Here is a 22,181-nt window from a genome sequence, read left to right on the forward strand (position 1 = left end):
TGTGAAAGACTTCATTTTTAGTTGATTTTCTCACCGCCACAAAAATATAGGTACTTTGCCTTGTTTGCTTCTCAATTACATCTGTTCAGACCATTTGGTCCATTTTAGTGCTATTCCCACCACTCCTCAATTAACCTGGCTCCCCTGTTTCCTTCCCTGCCCACGTCACACTCCACCAGGTGGGTACCCCTGCTTTTCATCCTTACGGAGTCCTCTATATCTGTGGATGTTTTCACAGCCTGAAGCTTACTCTCTTCCTGAATAGTTATAGGAAATGAAAAATAATTGGAATCTCCAAAGTTGTAAAGCATAAGGAGCATTAGTCACTGCTGATAAGTATTATGACAGTAGTGATTTCCAGATATGGAATTAGCCTTAAAGTGAATGCAGTCCATCCCTTTGTAAATCCAGAATTTAAAAGCTCTTGAGGTGAAGAACTTTTCAAGCAAGTAAACTTGCACATGCATTTGAAATGTAACTAACTTAGTTTTATGGGAATTTCTGAGGTCCTTGATAGCAGTGGTATCCACCATAGTCAGCAAGCGACTGTCATTCTAAGCAATTCCAAATCACCCATCTCCAACAGTGAGGCACTTGACATGGAAGTGTAGATGCAAAGGGCATCAACCCCACTTTGTCAGTAGCACGTGCAGAACATTCTGGCCTGTGGCTGATGCCAACAGTTGTGACAGCAAACCCATCCTTTGCTTCAATTAGAGGGTGAAGCTACACAGTGTGGGGCAGGCAATGACCTTGCTGTAAAGACTTGTTGTCTGCAGGCTCTAGGACCAACATTTTGTGAAAAGCCTCCACTAGGCCAGCAGGTTCCTGCCTGGTAGCTCTGGGCTTTGGCACCAGCTGGGGTTTTGGGGGATCCACTCCCCATCATCTGTAAATTTAGCCCAGTCCTAATTAGCCAAACTTACTTTAGTGTTCTTGCCTGTGTGGGCATTGGCCCCAAGGAGCAGAAATCTGGGTACTCTGTGGCTGCAGCTATCTAAAGCCACAGCGACACAGGGGTTCCCCATGCCTCTTCCACCATGCTTGTGCTTCAGGATAATTTGGCATGACTTTTTGAGTTAACAATTCTGACTGCAATTTGACTATAAATTAAGGAGGGGTTTGGTGTGTTGTTTTTTTGAGGGTTTTTTCCTCTTTTCTTGTGATTAGAGGGGAGGGGGAGCTGGTTGATGAAATGGATGTCTTGGTGCTGGTGTCAGCTTGGCCCCTGTGCAGTCCCTTTTATCAGCAGTATGGTGTCCCCAGCTGTGAGCCTAGAGGTGCCAAGAGTAATTAGAAGTGCAGCTATCAAACGTTACTTTGTTCACAATGTACGGTTTTTTTTTTTTTTTTTTTTTTTTTTAACTTGTGAACTTTTCACATTACTGGGCTGAGCAGAACGGGTGGAGATTTCTTCTTAAGCTATTTCTATTGTTATATAACTTTGATAGCGACATTAAGTGAGTCTTTACTGGCTCGGCTGAGCCTTCTGGAGCCTGTTGGGTGTTAAATGGGGTTCTCTGCTCAGTGACCTCCAACAACTGACGTCTCCTGATCTAAGCGCTTCCTGTTGTTTTACTGGTGACGGTTAGTTTTCTATTAAGCTCATTTGAGTACTGCACATCTTTACCCTCTGCCCTTTAAAGGGAGGGGCTAATGTTAGTTTTGGCTTCTGAATGAAAACTTTGCAGTTCAGGCTTAAAACAGAGAAACTGCAAAAAAAGAAAGAAAGAAAATTTAAATTATAAATCATCTTAAGCATCATGGCATGAACATTAACAGCTGACTTCACTGTCACTATTACCTGTTGGAAATTATTTCAGTGCAAAGTGTTCCCAGTATCAAGCATCCTACAGGCTTTGCCAGTCATTCAAAAGTCATGAGTTGTGTTATAAAAATTGTGGTATTAAAAAACTAGTAATAATGCATATTTGGTATTTCTTTCTGCCTTTCAGTGTCTTAACTTTCATGAGTACACAGAGATCACATCTTCAGACTTTTCTCCTTAGCCCTCTGGGCTAGAAACTCAAAAATGAAGGCTGAGATTGTCAAAGAATTAGGTTCTTCTAGGAGCTTCAGGAGAGGGGGTAGGAGGGTTGGAGTGGGAGGGTGGAGCAGGGGAGCAAGGAGAAATCAAATCTTTGACAAAAATCTCAAGAGCTGATAGAACAATTAGCAATAGGGAGGCAAATGGTGCTTTTCTTTCCTGGCTGATGACTGAGGCAAAATTGTATAAATCCCAGTGCTGTTTTAAATTATATAGATTTTACTTAAACATTAAAAAAAAGGTAGTAGACTTCATCATCATATTTTTATGCCAGGCTGGTGCAGAGCCCCATGGTATATAGTTACAGGGAAAAAGCAAAGAGAGGATAGAATTTCAATTATAACTCTGGATTTTGTATATTTATTTTGAGTGGGAGCATTGTCCTCAGGCATTGAGGCTGCAGGCTGACCTGCCCAAAGGCAGAGCTAGTCACCCACCAAACTGCTCCTCTTCTGCTGCTCCTGAAATTTTAGACTAGGACAGTCTCTAAAAGAATAGTTCAGAATGCAACCAGATCACATAAATTGCAGCAAATTACAGGCTGTTCAACACATATGAAACTAATTTGGACAAAGTAACTGGCTTTCAGCTCACAGGTAGTAAGTAGTGTTTACAACACATGTATGTGGAGCGCCATGTTGAGGTAGAACTGAAAACCCAAGAACTGTTTTTGTTTTGTTTGTTTTTTCTAGTTAAGCACAAATTAAATTATGCAGCTTAATGCTATTCAAACAGAGCTTCACATCTATAAAATTAACAGATTAAAGAGTTCCTGAAAGTATTGGCCAAAATACAAGAATTAAAACTATTTTAAGAAAACAACTTTGAACCAATCCACAAATGAAAAACCTGTCATATTTATTTGCAGATACATGAGACATTATGAAATAAGGACATTTTATTTTCCCTTAACATTATGTGTTTAATTTGGAAGTCCTGTATTTTAGACCTTCCACTGAATCAAAAACCAAAACAAAGAGACTTCAAAAGCCACTGTTGCTCCATTCAAGTCTAAACTCTGCCTTTGTTCCTACAGCTAATGAGTTTATACTGTCCTGCAGGGAGAATTGACACCAGCCTCAAGTAAACGAAAGCAGGCCAAATGTTGGTAAGATCAGAGCACTAAAGTAATTATGGGTTGATTAAATGTTTATCTTCTTTACAGGTGGGAAGGGAAGAATGAAAATGAAGTGGGACGATGCAAAGAGACTGGCAAGATTCATGTGACAGTCAATCACAAGTACTACAGGCCAACTGAAGTGGTAAGAAAATGCTCTCCCTTAGCTTTGCAAATGAATAATCCAATCACTCAGCCAATAAATTGCTGCATTTGGCCATCAGTCTGTGAAAACGGCTTAATTGCACTCCCGCTGCCAGCTTTTAGAGCTCTAAATTAGTCTGCTTGCTGGCCCCCTCACAGCCAGCTACCTGGGAAGAAACAAGCGAGCAGGCGGCAGGAGCGAGTGGCCCTGTCACAGAGACGCTTGGTCAGCCTCTCTGAGTGGGAGAGGCAGTGCTGTAGGGGGTAAAACATCATATGGGAAACAAAACAAAGCTTGTTGTTCCTTCTGGTTGTGAATGGAAATATGGTCACCTCTTCTCCAGCTATGAGAGCGGAAAGCAGGAAAGGTGGGCACTGATGAGTTTGATTATAAAGTACCTCCTTCTGTGTTTCATGACAGTGTTTCAACTTTATCCAGTGACTATCCCCTGACCAGCTCAGATCTTTGTATCTATGGGTACTGCAAAATTCCCGTTTTAGAAGTGCATGTGTGCTTTGTTTCCTTGGGTGCTTTGCAGGATCCCACTCAGTAAATGCTTGTTTGCAGAACACATCCCAAGAATGCGCCAGTGAAGTCTACCAGGGATACTAAACCAACACATGCTGCCAGCAGGACCAAGTCACTAATGACTATGCTCCCATCACCTAATGAGCATTCTAGGAGAGAGAAAAAACAGTATTTCCAGGTCTCCAGGATGATGGCAATGTGTGGAGATAGTATAGGACAAAGCCTGGTTTCTGGACACAGGGCACAATAGCCCCGATTGTACAATGTAGTAGTAGGTGTACCCAGAAGAGGATATTCTCCTTTCCCTGGGGGAGTCATACCAGCCCCACTGGCTGCTGACACAGCACCAGCTGTCAGTCGATGAAGAGCTGTCTGATTCAAGCAAGGGGTGACAAGAGCACCTTTGTGTTGCAGGGTGGATGTGGGGAGCTGCATGTGGGGAAGTGGACATGGGTTCTAAAATTGAAATTCAGAGGAGAACAGAGACTTTCATGTTATGTTAGAAAGGACTGGACCTGTGTATTGCAATCAAATGCTAGGAAGTCATTAAGAGCTGTCGGTCATTCTGTGCTGTGGTAAGGTGTCAGGATGATAAGGAGGACAGAGACAAAAGGACTTGCCAAACAGGAAAAGGACACTTGACCCAACAAGTCTCTGCTTTGTGAAACCCACTTTCCTGCTTTGTCATACCTCTTACTAACAAGTACATATTCGCTCCTCAAAATTCACAGTTAGTATGTAGCTGTTTGGGAGCCATCACTGTAGGCTGTAGTTCCACCTCATTCACGTGCTCAGACACTTTCTGCTGAAAGAGTGGTGCCCATGGTCTCCTTCTTCTCTGTCCTTATTGGTCTGCTTTTGGGAACACAGTTTCTGGATTTTAAATTCAAATCACTATACATTTGTCCATTCTGCAATAGTGCGTAAGTACCTTTGTCTTAAGGAACAGATGAACTGTGAGCAAACTCCTGTATGAATAGATGTGGCATCATTTTCCTGCAATCAGTTTCCTTTATAGAACATCTCAGGATGGATACCCAGAATCACTTTCTTTTTTTAAAATTCTGATTTTATTTGTCAAAGGCAGGGAAACTGCTGTTTGTTTCATGCAGGGAGTCACATCTGTGCAATTCAAAATATAAGACCAAAATCCAATCCATTGCAAGAAAGCAAGGAAAAGCAACAAAATTACTAAAACAGACTGACAACCCGTGTCCCCTGCTGCCACCAATACCAATACTGCTGAAGGCAAGAAAGCCTCAGGTTGACATTTTGGAAGGAGGCTTAGATCAGTTAACAGGAATTCTGCTGTTAAATCCCAGCAGACGCAGAAAATCTGATGCTCAGATTCTCATGTCTTAACTTGGAAACATTTCTGTCTGTCTGTCTCTCTAAAATTTAACATGGTATTCTGGAAAGTGAAAATAAACATAATTTAATCTTGTGTACAGTCAGTTCTGACAGTGCCAATACATTCATTTGAAAACACATTTGTTTTCTTCAGTTAGTGATCCTTGGGGTCAAGGCCTCCCATTGAAAAGCTTAGCTGTACTGAAGAAGAAACCTTGAAATGTGAGACTGTCTTCTGGTCAAACTAAGTAGACCCTTTGAATGCCTTGGCTCTAAATCTCTTCACTCTGCTTTTGACTGCTTTGGGGCCCCTTGATATTTACTGGCCTTGGGAATTGTTCCTGCTAATGCTTCCAGTGCCTGTCTCTCTCCTTCCTTCCTTGTGTCTTGGCAACTACAAACCTATCAGTATCGTTTCTGTCGGCTTGTATCGACTTCCTATCAGTATCTTTTCTGACCCTTTTTAAATTGTTTTTGGAGACTAACCTGCAGTAAGGATTGGAGAAAAATTGTTACTTTTGCCTTTCTTAAAATCAACAGTTTTCACAGGAGCTTCATGACAATTTTGCTTTTATACTGAACTTTATACTACACTATGAAAGATGCTTTCATGCATTTTGCAGGCTTTTTAAGCACATGGCTAGTGAAGTCATACCTTACACTCATTTTCTGCCCTAGTCGTGTAAAGATCAGTTCCTACTAGCATTTATTTACCTGTGAAATGTAGGTACTTCAAAAATTATCTCACTAGTCTTTTCTACTTATGTTACAGTCAGAATATTCATATCGTAGGCAAACAATTTAATCTATACTTGGATTTAAATAATCTGATATTTATAAAAAATACTAACATTAATTTTAAATTTATTTTAAAAATTAAAACTGAAATTCAATGACTGCCTCAGTGAGTTGAAAACAATCATCCCTGCAGCACACAATACCATAGTCATCAGGTCTCTCAACCCCTAAAGTTGGGTAATTTTTACAGAATTATGGTCTGTCTTTAATTTTCTTATCTCTCAGCAGGACAATTACTATTAATTTGTATGCATAAATTCCCTCAAAGAATTGCACAATTGCTTCTAATTAAATTTTGCCGAATAAGCTGCGTGAGTAGAAGTGCTTCTATTATTTTTGCATGGCAGATATTAAGCTAACAGTTCTACAGAAGCTTGCTTCATTTCATTTCCCTTTTCTGCAACAATGAAGATTAGCTCCAGGTCTCGCTGGTCTGTCCTGTCATCACAGAACTTAGATGTATATATCTCTCAGTTAGGAGTTTGTGTTACTTTTTTGAATGGGAAAAGAAAAGAAACCTTTCAACCATATGTAAATGTTGTCTTTTCTCTGAATCTAATGCTCTACATATGTTACAGGGAATTCTTCCCCTTTCCTCCCACCTGCATCTGCTGTTTTCCTACAGATTGCCTAGTGTAGGAACTGCAGGTTGTATCTGTGCATCACATTTGTTGTAGGCTGGCATGGCTGTAACTCCGAGGATGCACATGCATCATCAATGCAAATTTCCTTCCTTTAAGCAAGCCCTGGAAACTCTGTCACAATGTGATGCTAATATTTAAATAGTCATCTGGTCTCTTATTACTCTTCTTCAAAGAAAAAAGGCCACGCTAACTTGCTAACTTCTTCCTTTTGTTATACACCTTAAACAATTAAACATTTTTCTCCCAGTTCTTTATAGCACTGATATAAATTAAATATAGATACATATATATTTATATATATAATCATATATATATATGTGATTTCTCAAGTTTTCTGTAGTGTTGCTTTTACTAAACTTTGCATCTTTGCTTAACTGTGTTTGGCCTCAGTTACCCTTTTGCTTCTTTGGAATTAAGCGGGATGGCTTTAAATTTCAGTCTCTTCAGATGTTTTTTTAAAAATTCAGCTCTGTGTTTCCCATGTTTCATAGGATTCCAGTAAAGAATTCCTTGGGGCATATCACATTCACCCAAAGTCAGCTTTTTTACAGTCAAAAACATTTTTGAACTCCTCTAAGTGTTCCTGCCCTAAAGAACATTTAGAATCTAGTGAAACCATGATCACAAACCCCTAAATGCCCCACACTTCCACTTCAGTTTTCATACAAGCTTCATTTCCTACTCTTAAGTTCAGAGCTGCCTGTAACTGTAAACTGTTCAGATATCTGCATGAGGAAACACATGCTTCCCTTCCTCAAGGACCTTTTTTGCTCATCAATGTCAATATGTAGCCTGAACTAATACTCATGAAAATGAAATGGGAGCATTCAAGGAAGAATAATCTTCAGTTGATTTTCCTGTCTATTTTCCTCATTAGCAGCCAGGTAAAGAAGTTGTGAGTTGTCATAATATTGAGAGTATTCTCTTATCTTTTTTTTTCCTGCTTATTCTGAAAATATATGTCACCTTCTGAAAAGTATTGCCTCTCTTGTCCTTAGTTCTCCTCCAAGGTGACTCTGCTGCTGTGTCAGTCAAAATGTTTATATTGTTCCTTATTTCAAACTCAACATTATCTCTGCATTGCTTTGCCATCCTCTTCCTTTTATTTGTCCCTCCTGCTAATAAAACCTGCAGTAGATTTTGTTTGGTTGCTTAGCTGGTTTAGTGAAGGCCTTAGATATCAGGCATTTCAGAGGTATCTTTTAAAATGTACATATCAAATTCAGCCAAGTAAAATAATGATTAGTAGTAATTTGTCTCTGTATAGCATCTAAGTGGCACCTAACATATTTTAAATGTTTCTCAACAAGCACGTGAAAAAGGTTTTTGAAAAAATAGCATCACTGTGTTTCTGCTTCTGAAACATGTATGAGCAGAGCAGACAGAGTACACAGCTTGAGTGATATCATAGAGTGGCAGCAAAGTTAGGGGGAGAGCCTGATGGCATTGTGTTCTGTTGCCATTCCTAGTGGATGCAACCATCCCTTCACAGATAGCTTTCTAGTTAACCTCACCCTGATTTTGTTAATCTTAGTTCTTCCTTAGAAGATAGGAAGACCATTATTTCTATGATGTTTTCCTTTCAATATGTCACCAAACTGGAGAAGCTTCAACAGGCTCATGTCCAGTCTTGCTCACTGTCTTGTTTAATCCTCTTAACAGACTCTTAGCAGGAGCCCTAGTTTACCTTCTTTCTTGAGGGAGTAGATATGTGCCCCTCCAGCCCTCCCACACACACTTCTGCCTTTTTGCTTCATAGCTAGCTCATTACATCAATATTAGACTGCCACATCCAGTAAAGGAATCCCTCTGGACACCACTGCTCATATGCTGTGCTTTACTTGTTGCTTCTCTTTGCGTCATCCTGTTCCTCCTCTGCTGTGCCTCCAACAAAACATTTCTCTGGCAACTTCTACAGTTGGCTCTGTTCCCCTTCTTCCTTCACCACCTCTTTCTCTGCTGTCATTCCTGAGGTTTTGAAACCAGCCATGTGTCATCTGTGACCTTCACATCTTCACTGATCTTCTTGAGAATATCAGCCTGTCTCTCTGAGTCTGCTTTCCGATCCTCAAATGCCACAACCATCTGACAAGACTAGCCAGAGGAAGAGGGTGTCCTTACCTCCTGGGGTCTAAGTTGGAGTGCTTTTGCACCTTGGGCGTTGCACCATATGTTCATTTACAAGACGAGTAGTTTTTCTTTGGAGATGTTCAGACTAGTTGAAGAAATCTCTGACTAACTTTGGGCAATGCAATTTTCCAGTCTGGGTGGGTATAGAGATTGCAACCCCATTGAAAAGCTGTGTAAAGATAAAGCTGTCATCCAGGCAGAAGGGTTGGTGGCTTTGATTCGTTGCTCACTTTTTCTGAAGGCTGTTGACACATGGCAATTAGTGGCAATCTTAGATGTGACAGATCCAGGCTCAATTCCTGAAAACAGACTTTTAAATTAAACTTAGGTGACTGGAGGATTAAGGCTGAGGGAGAGATGAATGAGGACAGAAGGCTGTTTACCTCCTTAATTAGAAACTGCCTGATTCAGCACCGCATCCAAGCAAGTGCTTCACTTCAAGGGCATGAATAGTTAATAGGGACAGTTTCCATACTAGTAGCTAAGAGTGTGCTTGTGTCCATTGTTGCATCTTAATATGAGGCAAAGCAATATATCTGTGATGGGAACTGAGACGGCCAGCCTGAACAGTGTGGGAACTCAGGAGGTGCCAGCTCATTATTCTTGTTTGCCTGGCCCATTGTACGTGAGCACAGTGTTCAGGAGCAGAGATGCTGAAATAACTCAAGAGAATTTCTTTAGCCAAGTTCTCTTAGGGTAGCTTTGCAGGCAAGAAGGAACTAGATCAAGTTCATGCAGTTTGTAGTTTTAATCAACTGCTCCTGCAGTAAAGTTTCCTGCCCATAATTCCTCTCTGCCTTCCTGGCAGTGGGGGGTCTTACTGCCACCTCTTCACTTATTTATGTTTATTCATGCACAGAAAGTCTCTCTTTATCTCACCTCCTATCCCCTTGCCTCCCCCTTCCCTTGGCCTGCCATTTGGCCTCCTCCTCCCCCTTGTTATCTCTCTCTGTTGCCTTACCCTCATCTGGGCCATCCCTTGTTCTCTTATCACTGCCTGTCCTATGCCTGTCCCATGCCTGTGCCATACAAACACCCCAGCAGATGTGGTGGGAAATGCAAAGCCTCTGAAGAGAAGTCTTGGGGGTGGGAGAGAGCCTGGAGAAGGCAAAAGCCACAGCAGAAGTCTGGGCTTAGGCAGCACCAAAGACACATTTGTCACAACTGCTAAGTGTTCCCTCTTGCCAGCAGTCTCCGCCACCTACAGACTATTCCCCATTTCCTACATGAGTTGAGACATTCAAAAGAGCCAAACTGTCATTCAGACCACATTTTGGAGTGCCCAGTTAGAGTGGCAGAATGGCTCAGCACAAATCTGTTCCCATCAGAGCTTTCTGAAGACTTTGGCATCAGTGGTGGTTGAGGTCACTTACACACCTGATTGCTGGTTCACATTCAAAAGTGGGAGCATGTCTGAAGGTCTGTCTCCCTTTTAGGAGCTGTTTATTTTATTTTATTTTACAATAGGGTTTTAAAAGTCAAGCAATGTCTTAACAATACTGTTCTCATTTTGACTGTGTTTTCCACCTCTTAACCTTTTATTTTGAGTGTGTTGTGCCAACACAACCCTTGCAATGGTTTTAGAACGGCAGCAGAAAACTCTAAATGGCATGATTTATATGAAAATAAAAATGGCTTTTGAATACAGAGGATATGAGAGAGAGGTGAGGTTTCCTTCAGCAAATCTGGAATTAAGGGCTAGACTCATGTCTAATTTCTTCAGCCTTAGCCAGAGCTTGCTTGCTGTCTCTATCTTATTTTATGGGTGAGTGGGTACACGAAGGAAGATGACAGCCCCAGAATGTTCACTTGGTTTATCAGGAGATCATTTTAGTGTTGGTAAAAGCAGTTTCTGCTGGGTTTAGGTCAGCAGATGCCTTGACATTGGCATTTTCAGCATGGAGTCTTCTGGTCAGTGGTTTGCTGGGGGAACAGCTGTCTCCAGCTTGGGTATGCCATGGCACCGAATATTTTTCCTGTTTGAAAGCTGGTACTTCAAGCCACTGATTCTCAAGATCCTATGGCACCTTCTGCAAAATATTTATCATTGTTACTTTGGTGAAGGTGTTATGAGAGTGAGCACAGTTGTCCCTCAGAGGGACACTCCAGGGCAGTGTGAAAGGGCTATATGGACCAAGTAAGGAGAAATGCATAAAGATTGGGGGATTTTTCTCCAAAAGCTTTCATTTCATGATTTTTCAGGTGTTTCACAGTCCAAAAATGACAGTAGACTTCCTTCAATTTATTTTTTTTCTTTAGTTATCTGAAGTTTATTCCCCAAGAAAATGTAGGATGTTTTAACTTCACATACATGAAAAAAAAGTCAAAAAATATTCTGCTCGTAGGAAAAAAGAAGAGGAAAAAAAAATGGCTCTTCAGTCTTTCTAAGGCAAGCCTAATTTGGGGGGCAGGTGCTTTTTGGTCTGACTGTTTTATAAATTGATCCTAGAAGTCTTCTGTCTCCCCAAAAAAGTCCACAAGAAGATTTTACTCAGACTCTTATCTCTGTCTTTCACCATTTGCAATTTCTTTCAAAAGGGCAAATGGTGGAAAGGAAGTAGAGGTTTGTAAGTGGTTGCTTAAAAAAAAAAACAACCTTCACTTTTCTGCTCCCTGATCTTTAGAGTCATCATTTGTAAATTAACAATTTCGTGATGGAGGCATGAAAAGGTGGGACCTTTGTTATTATTGCTACCCTGTGATGATGATGAAAATGTTGAGGAGTGCTTGACCACCTTCTAGATCTTCTTGTCTCTTCTATATATTGCACTAAAAACCTGTAGCAATGATTCTGACCTTATCAGAACTTACGAAAAAATTTTACATTGTTAATTATTTTTTGGTATCCTTAATGCTTCCCATGTGTTCAAGGAGAGTTTGTATGGTTGAATTGCAGGAGAAATTGAACCTTGCAGATATAAACAACTTTTAAAAGGTGGTGGTGCGGGTGCTTGTTGCTGAATAAAACCCTAGAAAAATTATTTCTGTGGCATAAACATCTACAGTACTTGTCATGAACCAGGAAATGGATCTTCATGCCCATCTTGGATGCTACCCAAATTGTCTGATGTCCCAGCTGGATGGGTGAAAGAGGAGACAGTAATTATCTGCAGGGCAAGAGAGACTTAAACATTAAGAGCTTTATGCCTAGGATCAGCTGGAATTTTTGCTCATTCCTCACATATAGTCTCTGAGCTCACCAAAGCAGACAATATGAAAAATATTAACAGGATTCAAGAAGACATTAGTAATAGATTAAGAGTGCATGCCTCCCTTGTGAGACTTTTTTTTCCTTGATTTTTTTTTCCTTTCAGTCAGAAAAGTCTAAAGGTGAGTAGGTGAAGTCAATTTTAATAATTCACAGACAATAATACATATATTTCTTACTTGACAGAGCTAGTGTTTAAACTATTAGCATTGTCTGGCATAACATGAAAGAGGATCAGTCACTCATCCCTTTGAAACCTCTAACCTGGCCTCATTTAAATTTCTTCCTTCCAGCTTTGCCAGTATGTTTTAATAGTCTTGGTAGAGCTCTCAGCTGCCTTGTGACTGCAGACTTTATCTACCAGGTTGTGGCTAGGAATAGAGTAAGACAGCACCATTCCTTGTCAGCTTTTCTGTATGCAATGACATAGAAATCTCAGTGCTACAGGTAGGCATTGAAATTCAAAACAGACCACTTGACTGCTGAACAGAAATGAGTTTTTAAAACAGATTTTCTTTTTGAACTCTGTTCTGTAATTTTTGAAAGTACTCTTCCTTTTTTTTCCATCCTCCAAATTGCTGAACTGATACTACTTTGCAGTCATCCTTTGTACTGAATAACTGTAAAGGGGAAAAGTGGATTAACAGTAATGAAAACAAAAAATATGGTTTAAAGTAGGACACCTGCCTGTTTTTTACAGTGATCTGTGACAAGAAAAGTTCATGTTTGTTATTCAATGCATCTGTTACCAAGTTAGTGCTTTACAGACCTCAGCTTTAAAAATGTCCAGATTGGGTGACTAGGAGATTAATTGCTTTTGTTTTTATTTTTAATTCTGCTTGACCCATAAAATATTATGCTTCCACCTTCTCATTTTGAAAGCAAAAACATATATTGAAGCTTCTTTACAATAATAAAGGCTTCTGACTAAAGCAAGTGGCTTCCACTGTAGTTTTTCCTTAGATAAGAGTTGTAAATTTCCAAACCTCTAATCTTTGGCAGCATTTTCCTCTTGATCCAAGTTTCTGTTTCCATCTGTTGGTGGAGATTAAAAAGCGGGTTGTGAAGGTGAAACTGGAAACAGAGGAAATATGAGGTTTTAGGAAAAGCTCAGGTAGGGCCAAGTTTGTTCCATGCACTGTTTTCATATCTATGAAACAAAGCCTACTGGGGCCTCTTCATGTACTGCAGTGTCACCACTGATCACATGTTGTGACATTCACTCCTCACTCAAAGCAATTCTTCTGTAGTGCTAATCCTATAAAATTACCACAGTCTTTTATCCTGTACATAGTTGGCTGAGAAGGCTTGCAGATGAGTATCCAAAGTAGTATTTAGGTGGTTTTCCTGACCTTTCTTTCCCTGTCTCCTCCCCAAGGTGCTTATTGGTATTATCTCTGTATTTTACGTATTTGTTAGATGCCTTCTGGATAGCTTCTGGGCTTAATATAAAGACCAAAGTTAATCTTGACTGATGAAGTGAATCCCAAGAGTAAGATACCTCAGGAACTGTAAACAAAAAGTTGTCATGATTAGAATGTGACTAGCCCTATAGGTAAGCCACTCACCTCTATAACAATTCAATAGCTGTGGCATAATGAATGCAAGGGGTAGGTGGACACAGAAGTAAAAACAGAAACATGTAAAGGTGCATTATTCACCACAGTAGAGACTGACAGCAGTGAAGACTTATGAGCTCTTGAAGAACAGCTAAAGGGCGTTGGTGATGGATGACAGGCTGTTTGTGTGCTGGAAAGCTCACAAGAAGTATTCTTATTTTTACCTTCTAGTATTAGTGACCACAATTAGTTCTACTTTGGCTTAACTGCTGGATGGAATTAGAATTAAAAAAAAAAAAAACAAAAAAAAAACATGATTGACTTAATTAAGTTCTTAAATATGGCTTTGGGAAGGATTTTCTACTCCAGAGTAATGCCTGGACAATTATCTTTGATAGCACAGCTTGCTATGACTGAGAATACCCTGGATGCAAACATCTGCATCCAGCAACTTCTTAAGCTGTGTTATCTTTTCAGAGGAAACAGGTGTCAGGACCATGCTTGCTGGGTGGAAAACTTCTGGGAAAGCTCTTCCTATGTACCAGGTACATGGCAGTTTATGTACTTGCTGTGGGTTTTGTGAGGATCAACATTAAATACCAGAGTTCATCAAAAGGGCATTTAGTACATTGACATAAAGACAGCTTATGACTTACTAGGACTTTGAGCTAGGGGGGACCATTTAGAAATGTGACAAAGTGGTTGGAGTCACTGTTTCTCTTGGTTGGAACTACCAAGAATTGTCCTATTTAGCGTGGTGAAAGGAAAGGCTCTGCTAAAGGGATATGCACAGTAGTCAGAGGAATGTAGTCAATAACTTTTTCGAAACACCAATGAATGCCAATGGCTGCTAGAGACAGAAAGAGATAAATGTTTGAGATGTGAATGCCCATTTGGTTTGTATACCAGCTTTTCCTTTGTTGCCAACTACCTTTTTTTTTGGAAAGCCTTGCAGTGGGCTGACCCTGGCTGGACACCAGGTACTCGCTACAGCCGCTCTCTCACTCCCCTCCCTCTCACTTCCCAACTGAACAGAGGAGAGAAAAAAAACAGTGAAGGATTTGTGAGATCAGGTAAGAGCTGGGAGAGATGACCCACTGATCACCATCATGGGCAAAACAGACTCAAAGTGGGGATATTAATTGAATTTATTACTAACAGGATCAGAGTAAAAGAGTGAGAAGTAAAATAATCTCAAAAACACCTTCTCTACCACTCGTCCTTCCTTCCATTTTCTCCCTCCTCCCCACCAGAGGTGAAGGGGGACAAGGAATGGGGGTTATGGTCAGTTGTTGTTTCTGGGTCCCTCCCATGGGATACAGTCCTTAATGGACCTCTCTGGCATGAGTCCTTCCCACAGGCAACAGTTGCTCATGAAACTGCTGTCCCGTGGGTCACTCCTCCATGGGGTGCAGTCCTTCAACAATGAGCTGTAGCAGTGTGGGTCCCCCACAGGGGCCACAAGTCCTACCCAGGAAAAACCTGCTCCAGCGTGGGCTCCTTACTCCACAGGCTGCAGGTCCCGAGCAGGATCCTGCTCCATCTTGGGCTTCCCACAGGGTCACAGCCTCCTTCATGCCTCTGCCTGCTCCAGCGTGGGCTCCTCCATGGGCTGCAGGTGGGCCTCTGCACCCCGATGGTCCCCCATGGGCTGCAGGGGCACAGCTGCTCCACCATGGTCTGCACCACGGGCTGCAGGAGCCTCAGCTCTGGCACCTGGAGAACCTCTGCCCCTCCTTCTGCACTGACCTTGGTGTCTACACTGTTGTTCCCATGTTCTCACTCCGCTCTTCCCTGGATGGAATTTCTGACTGTGCAACAGTTAGAAATAAATATGTTATCACAGAGGCATTACATTACTCCTGATTGGCTCTGGCCTTGGCCAGTGGCATGAAGCCTGTCCTTCCCCAGACAGGGGAAGCTTCCAGCAGCTTCTAGAGAAGCCATCCCTGTACTATCACCCTCCAACCCCCTGCTACCAAAACCTAGCCACATAAACCCACTACTAGCCTGTAGAAGATGGGTTGTCCCTCAAGTCTTCCAATGTCTCTTTTAACTGCCAAGAACTCAGTAAGACACTGTTTGCAGAGCAAAACTTCACAAGACATAGTGTATCAAGAATGCCTTCAAACACTGGGTGATATGAAGGCTTCATCAGAGTTCCTGTGCAACCTGTCAAAGACTGTTTAGGAGATTGGCGTGCTCCAGTAGATGTATCACACCTGTGTGTCACTTCCAAAAGTGGATTGTTGAGGCAGAATAAGGAACTTTACATCAAGTTCCTCTACAGGAAAATGTTCACTTTGGATCAGGATTAGAAGTGAATCAGTATCCAATTAGAATTTTTTGCATTTTCCCTTTATTCATTACTATCAACTTCTCAAATTTTGACCTTCTCATAATAAATGCCATCTAACTAATTACAGGGATCTCTGTAGAGATGCACTTTGAAGAAAGGCATTCTGTTGATGTAAATTATTTTAACATAGGCTTTAGATATTGGAGTAATTTCTGAATAAGGAAAGGGAGGGTTAGACATTTCTGTAAGGATACTAATTTAAACTGTGATGCTAGTGGGAAGAGATGAGTTGACAATGCACTGATGGAGGTAAAGAGGTTCATTTCTGTGGAGAGGGTGTTGACAAGCAGTGATTTTTGGGAAGCCTCCAGACAGAGTCCAGACTGACTTTAGAGATTTAGGCAATATAAAAATTATTATTAAAAAAAAAAAAACCAAACAAAACCCCACAAACCAACTCAAACATTTACATCAGCTGTGCCTGCAGGTTTTTTTTCCTTTTTTTCACATACTTTTGTTCTATTGAACATTTCCAGAAACACTGTACAGTTAAGCCTAGCCCTGTGAAAAGGACTAATATCCTTTGTTGATAAACTCTTCCTGTGTTGCTTTTGTGTCAAATCAAGTACATTTCAGCTGCAAGTTGTCTTCTTCAAAAGAATAAAATATGTAGCATCTTGAGCCTGATAGACTTCATGTGGACCTGAACCAAAATGATCATATTGAATATCATGTTGTTTAATATGAAGTGGCGTTGCATATTTTCATGGCCTTAGGCATAGATATAAAGATGGCTCACTCTAAGATCAAGTTCCAGGCATGCTTACAAAATCGTTTCCTCATGTCCCATATAATGTTTTGCTTTGGTTTGTTCTCATTCCCCAAGTTAATTTTTATTTTGCTTAATAAGGTGATGCTTTGGGGAGAGGAAGCTTACAAGCATTCTGTTTTGGTGCTTCTCATTTGCCCTCCTCTGCAAAACATCCTATTGATTTCTGCTGCAAAGGAAGCAGATTCCTCTTTCTGTACCCTCAGATCTCTCCTGAAAACTCTCTTGTTGCCCTCAGAAATCACTGTACTAGTGATGTGCTATGACTTCTTGTGCATCTTGATGATCACTGCTGTTTGGTGCTGTCGTCTTGCACAGCCCTTTATCTCTACTCATTTGTGCTCCATTTCACGTACTGTGGGCATGTACATGCAACTTGACAATGATTTAACCTGAGAAAAATCTAGTCACAACAGTATGAAGTGCTTCAGTGCAGCAGAAACAAGGTAAATTAGCTCATTTAAAAGCCTGTTTGTCACAGTAGCAGTATAGCTTCATGTTATTAGCTAGTTCAGTAATGCGCTCCATGGCCTTGGATTATGAACATTTTGCATAAGAAAATTTCTTCTGGCCCCGATTTGCAGCACAGCTAGAGCAGGAAGATCCTTGGTGATGGCAGAGGTTTTTAGACACAGAATGTAATAATCACCATTACACCTTTGCAAAGATTTTAGAGAACCTATTTATTACATCTGTTAAGATTCTGACCCATAAACGCAGACTTCCACCTGCATGCAAAAGCTGAAAGAAGCATACCAAACCCAGTTCACTGGCTGAGTAACAAGACAGCTTTTCAGTGCCCTGAGACCCAAGGAGCTCATCCTCTTACTGGAAATTCTTTGGATACCATCTTTAAATGTTCTACAGTATTTTTATTAGTACTTTCCACTCTTCAGTGGATCAATGGAAGCCTGTTCTGAAATTCTAGGCACTTCTTTCTTTGCATTAGTGTTTCAAATTAATGGTCTGCAACTGTAAACCCACATATTTGTACTGACACGTTTTTTAAATATAAAGCTCTCATGTTCCTGCAGTTAAAGGAAGATCCAAAGAAAATGAGAATATCTGGCACTCCAGTCTCCACTATCAGCTCATTAGCCAATTTTACAAATTTATTCTTCATGCGGAAAAAATGTTGTGACGTAGTGGCTTGTTGGCTGTATCATACAAGTGCTATACTGGTAACTGCGTTACTATAAATTTCAAACCTTTTTTTCCTTTTTATTTTCCACATACTTTTATAAGATGTATTTTATATTCAAAATTATGGAAACATTGTAAGCAGTAAACGTGGTTTTATCTAGCCTTTATATGGATTGTATAGCACCTGGATTTTTCTTCTATCAGAAAGATCCAGTTAGAATTTTAGAATAGAATCATAGAATATCCTGAGTTGGAAGGGACCCATAAGGATCATCAAAGTCCAACTCGTGGCCCCGCACAGGACACCCCAAGAGTCACACCATGTGCCTGAGAGTGTGGTCCAAATGCTCCTTGATCTCTGGAAGGCTTGGTGCTGTGACCACTTTTCCCTGGGCACCCTGTCACAGTGCCCAGTTGTGTTCTGGGTGAAGAAACGTTTCCTGATATCTGGCCTAAACTTTCCCTGACTCATGCCATTCCCTCAAGTCCTGTCATTGGTCACCAGAGAGAATAGATCAGTGCCTGTCTCTCTGCTTCCACTCATGAGGAAGTAAAAACTACCAAATAGATCCAAGTAGACTTATCCTGTAGTTTTTCTACTAAAAATTGAAAATTCAGGGTTAAGGATCATATTGTCATTGATTTGCTGTGACCCTTGGGTGAGTTATGCACAATTTCTGATGCTGAAGACTCAGAAAGTTTTGTCTAGAGAGTTTGGGAACTCATTTTCATTTACAGTGTGACCTTCCTACACTACTTTTACATGAAAATGGGCTTTACAAGGGAAGTTTATTAACTACTCGAGTGAAGGCTCAAGTATCAGCTTCATTCTGCTCGTGGCACATGTCATGTGCAGACTGTACAGTATTTTTGCAGGGCTGAGGCTCTTCTCCTGTCCTATTTCTTTTCACCATGTGCTTGTGCACAGTGTGACTTATACCTCTCTATTGAGATACATTGTCTTCTTATTGTATTATTCTCCCTAGCCTTACACTCAATTCTCTGCATTCTGATCATCTAATCACACATCTTCCTATACCATCATTAGTCATTCCAATATTTTCCTTCCTCTTGCCCCCACTCATCTCTTACCTCTCCTTCTCAAAAGTATGTAGACATTGCATTTTACTGTTGCATCTCTTCAGAACAAAATACTTCTGTTTTACTTAATGCTTTTTTTTCCACAAAAGAATTATGAGACTCTTTTCCCAGAACAACAATTTCCCACTTCCATTACTCCCCAGCACCTACTAGTGCTCTCTACTTTTGCTGCCCAGCTAGCTGAACACGCAAGCATCTTCTCTATCTTGTTGCAGAAACAGAACTTCAGGTTTTATTCTAGGAGATGCCTTTTAAAAAGATTTCCAAGAATCCCACGTTGTGCTTACACAGAACAAAAACAAAAAAAGCACATGCCTGGAAATACTCTACAGGCAAAAAATGGGGAAAGAGTCCAATTTCTTTGTGGCTTTTTTTTTCCCCAGATATTGGTAAGAAAGTGAAACAGAACTTGATTTGGTGTTCATTCTTGATGAGATGCATGTGTCATGCACATACATGTGCTTTCTCTCTCTTTCTTCTCTGTTTAAATCCCATTTAAACAGTGCTTGGTGACTGCTGGGAGTTGTAATCCCTGTGCAACTCTGTCATGAGGCAAACACCAGCTGTAAGGGCGGCTCTACAGAACAGTCTGAAACCAGTTGAGTTGCTGAGGAGTCATAAAAGAGGGGAAAAGGGGTTCATGAGAACAAAACCAGTGCCTTTTGGAAAATGTTTCTTGCACTCTCTTAAGAGATGCAAAGTCTGTATCTTGTACAGTTTCTTGTGCTTAGCCAGGGACAAGATTACAAAACAGAAAATGACAGAACCTCACAGCAAACTGGTACTTTCTCAAATTTGTTGGACAAGGTATTTCACACAGCTTCAGAGTAGACTGAAAGCACCTTTAAAAGTCTACTGTTTACTACACAGAAAGAAAACAAAAATATTTTACCTTTTACTAAAGGAAATTTTTCCCACTGACAGAATCATGAACAGCGTGAATATTTCTGTTTGATTCTCTATTCCTGATGCATGTTTTCATTACCCATCTCTAATATCCGTGTTTGGGTGTATTTGTAGAAGGTTATCTGAAGAAACACAGATGTTTGGAAGTTTACCATTCTTTTAATTAAATAACTTGCTAGGATATATTTATAGCTTTGCTGATTCAGAGCCATAGGTTTACAACTCCTGTACTCCAATACTATTGAGTAATTGCCCAGAACACTATCCTAACACTTCTGTAAAGCAAAACACTAGGGACTGTTAGTGTAGAAAACTGTAGAATTTTATAAGGGAATTTTAACAGAGAGCACTAGTAAAAATAAATACCTCTATTTATGGGTATTGGCTAATGAGTGGTATGCTAAAAAAGATGCTAAGTAGGGGCAGGTTCAGCAATAGAAATTATAAACAACAAGTATTTGTGAGTGGTGAATATATCATAGTTGCTATTACTGAGTTTTCTGCCTGGTTTCCTTGGTGTTATGCTCAAAAATAACAAAGTAATTGGTACCTGTGTTGTAGTAAAGCAGATCTTGGCCATGTTTGATGATGCTATGAGTTATAACAAACATCCTGGCTACAAGGATATTTGGATATTTGCATCTTCAAATTAAGTACATCCCACCCTTCCTGCTTGCAATCTTCTGCCAAGGCAGCACACTAAAAGGTTACTGAAATGAGAAACTTGGGAACTATTGTTAGTGGAGAATGAGAAGGTAGACTTACAAATGGTGTACGTCCTCTTAGGAAAATATACTGAATTGAAGTGGTTTTAAAACTGTGTGCTGTGAAACAGACCTCTCAACACTTGACATTCACTACAAATGGAGCCATTCATTCTTCAGTTGAAACTGATCTTTAAGTGCTATGGTGTTGGTACCTGTGTTAGACCATCTTGCAGAATACGGGGGCCAAAGAGGTAAAGTATGAAAATGATCGGTCAGGTACAGCTGAAATCCTGACCACAGACTTCAATGGAGCCCAGGTCTCATTTGCACGGTGTGTTTTCACAAAACAGATCCTACTGCCTGGAGACTGGATGCTTTCAATAAAATGCTTTATGCTTCTTAGAGATGATTTTTGGTGGGATAACTGCAGAGAGAAGGAATGGTAATCCCAGCAATTTCACCCAAGGTAAGAATTGGAATTGCAGTGACAATGATTTTCTTTTGTTTTGGTAATTTACAGAAACACACACACACAGATATGCACACAAACACTCTGTCTTGTCCTGTCCTGTCAATTTGGAAACGTTTGCTTCTTCCCCTGTGCTTTTTTTCTGACAAAATACTGCAATTAGAAGACCTGTGAGTATTGCTGTACAGATGCTCCAAAGTTTTGGTTTAAAGAAAGAGTTTATAAAGCTCTCCCCTTCTGTGTGATGGCAAGAGTGATGTAGCTCCACTGCCACTCACATACTTACTGACTGTGACCAATTGCAAGTCAGATTTGAAGCAAAAAAAGCCAGTGATACCATGCTTATTTCACTCCCAAACTCAGTCGCACATTAACAACTGACAGTAATCATACTAATAGTAGAGTAGAGGCTTGGAGAGACATTGGACCTCAGAGCTGCAAACAGTTCCCTAGGATTTTGCATCCTGCTTCAGGGTGGAATTTGTGAGCAAGGCATCCCCTCCAGGGTTACTCACAGAGGAAGGAAGGGATGGCCGGTGTCTTGGCCTTAGGGTTGAAATGCTTGCCAGCAAAGCTGGAGCACTGAAAAGGTCTGCAGTTCAGCAGGATTGTGGTATAAATACTCCCCCACAGCCAGGATCAGTGGACAGACAGAGACACTGAGGGAAGGCTTACTTTAGCTGTACATGCTCATCCTTTGGAAAATAAGTGTTTTATTTCACCAGTCAAACCCAATTCAAAGGTTTGTAATATCAACGTCCCAGAAGTGACCTTGGTTTTCTAAATCAGCTAACACTGACTGACAGGCATGGTTGACATGACAAAGGAAGGCAGTATATTTACTGGAAGTAACCTTGCCAAAGCATGATTGTCTTCAAGAATGGCTGAGGTGGCCACTAAGTGGTGTTTTCTGTTGATTTCCTTATTCCAATTTTCTTCAGGTAAAATGCTGGTGTTTTATTTGGGGGTGCTATGAGCTGAGAATACTTAGGCAACGTAAAACAGAACAAGTACAAAATTTTGCATGTATTTAGTGACAGTTCTAACCTTGGGCTGGAGAAATGTGACATCTGTGCAGACAAGCAGAAGAGCTGTTGTACACTTTCAGACTTAAACTGAAGTTTTCTAGTGTCCAGGTTATTTGCATTTTGAGGTGAAAGGGATAATATTTCTCCAAAATAAAAGTGTTCTTTGGAAAAGC

At 40.6% G+C, this 22,181-nt stretch overlaps 1 protein-coding gene across 1 annotated transcript in view; it reads left to right on the forward strand.

Annotated features, from left to right (window-relative positions):
- GMDS (GDP-mannose 4,6-dehydratase) overlaps positions 1-22,181 on the forward strand; it is a 407,246-nt gene that overhangs the window by 330,390 nt on the left and 54,675 nt on the right. Inside the window, exon 9 of the mRNA XM_050313665.1 lies at positions 3,213-3,309. Within this exon, the coding sequence (XP_050169622.1) occupies positions 3,213-3,309 (97 nt within the window). The remainder of the gene's footprint in view (positions 1-3,212; positions 3,310-22,181) is intronic.

This window comes from Myiozetetes cayanensis, unplaced genomic scaffold (genome assembly GCF_022539395.1).
Source record: "Myiozetetes cayanensis isolate MyiCay16 unplaced genomic scaffold, myiCay2020 scf1, whole genome shotgun sequence".
Taxonomy (NCBI): Eukaryota; Metazoa; Chordata; class Aves; order Passeriformes; family Tyrannidae; genus Myiozetetes; species Myiozetetes cayanensis.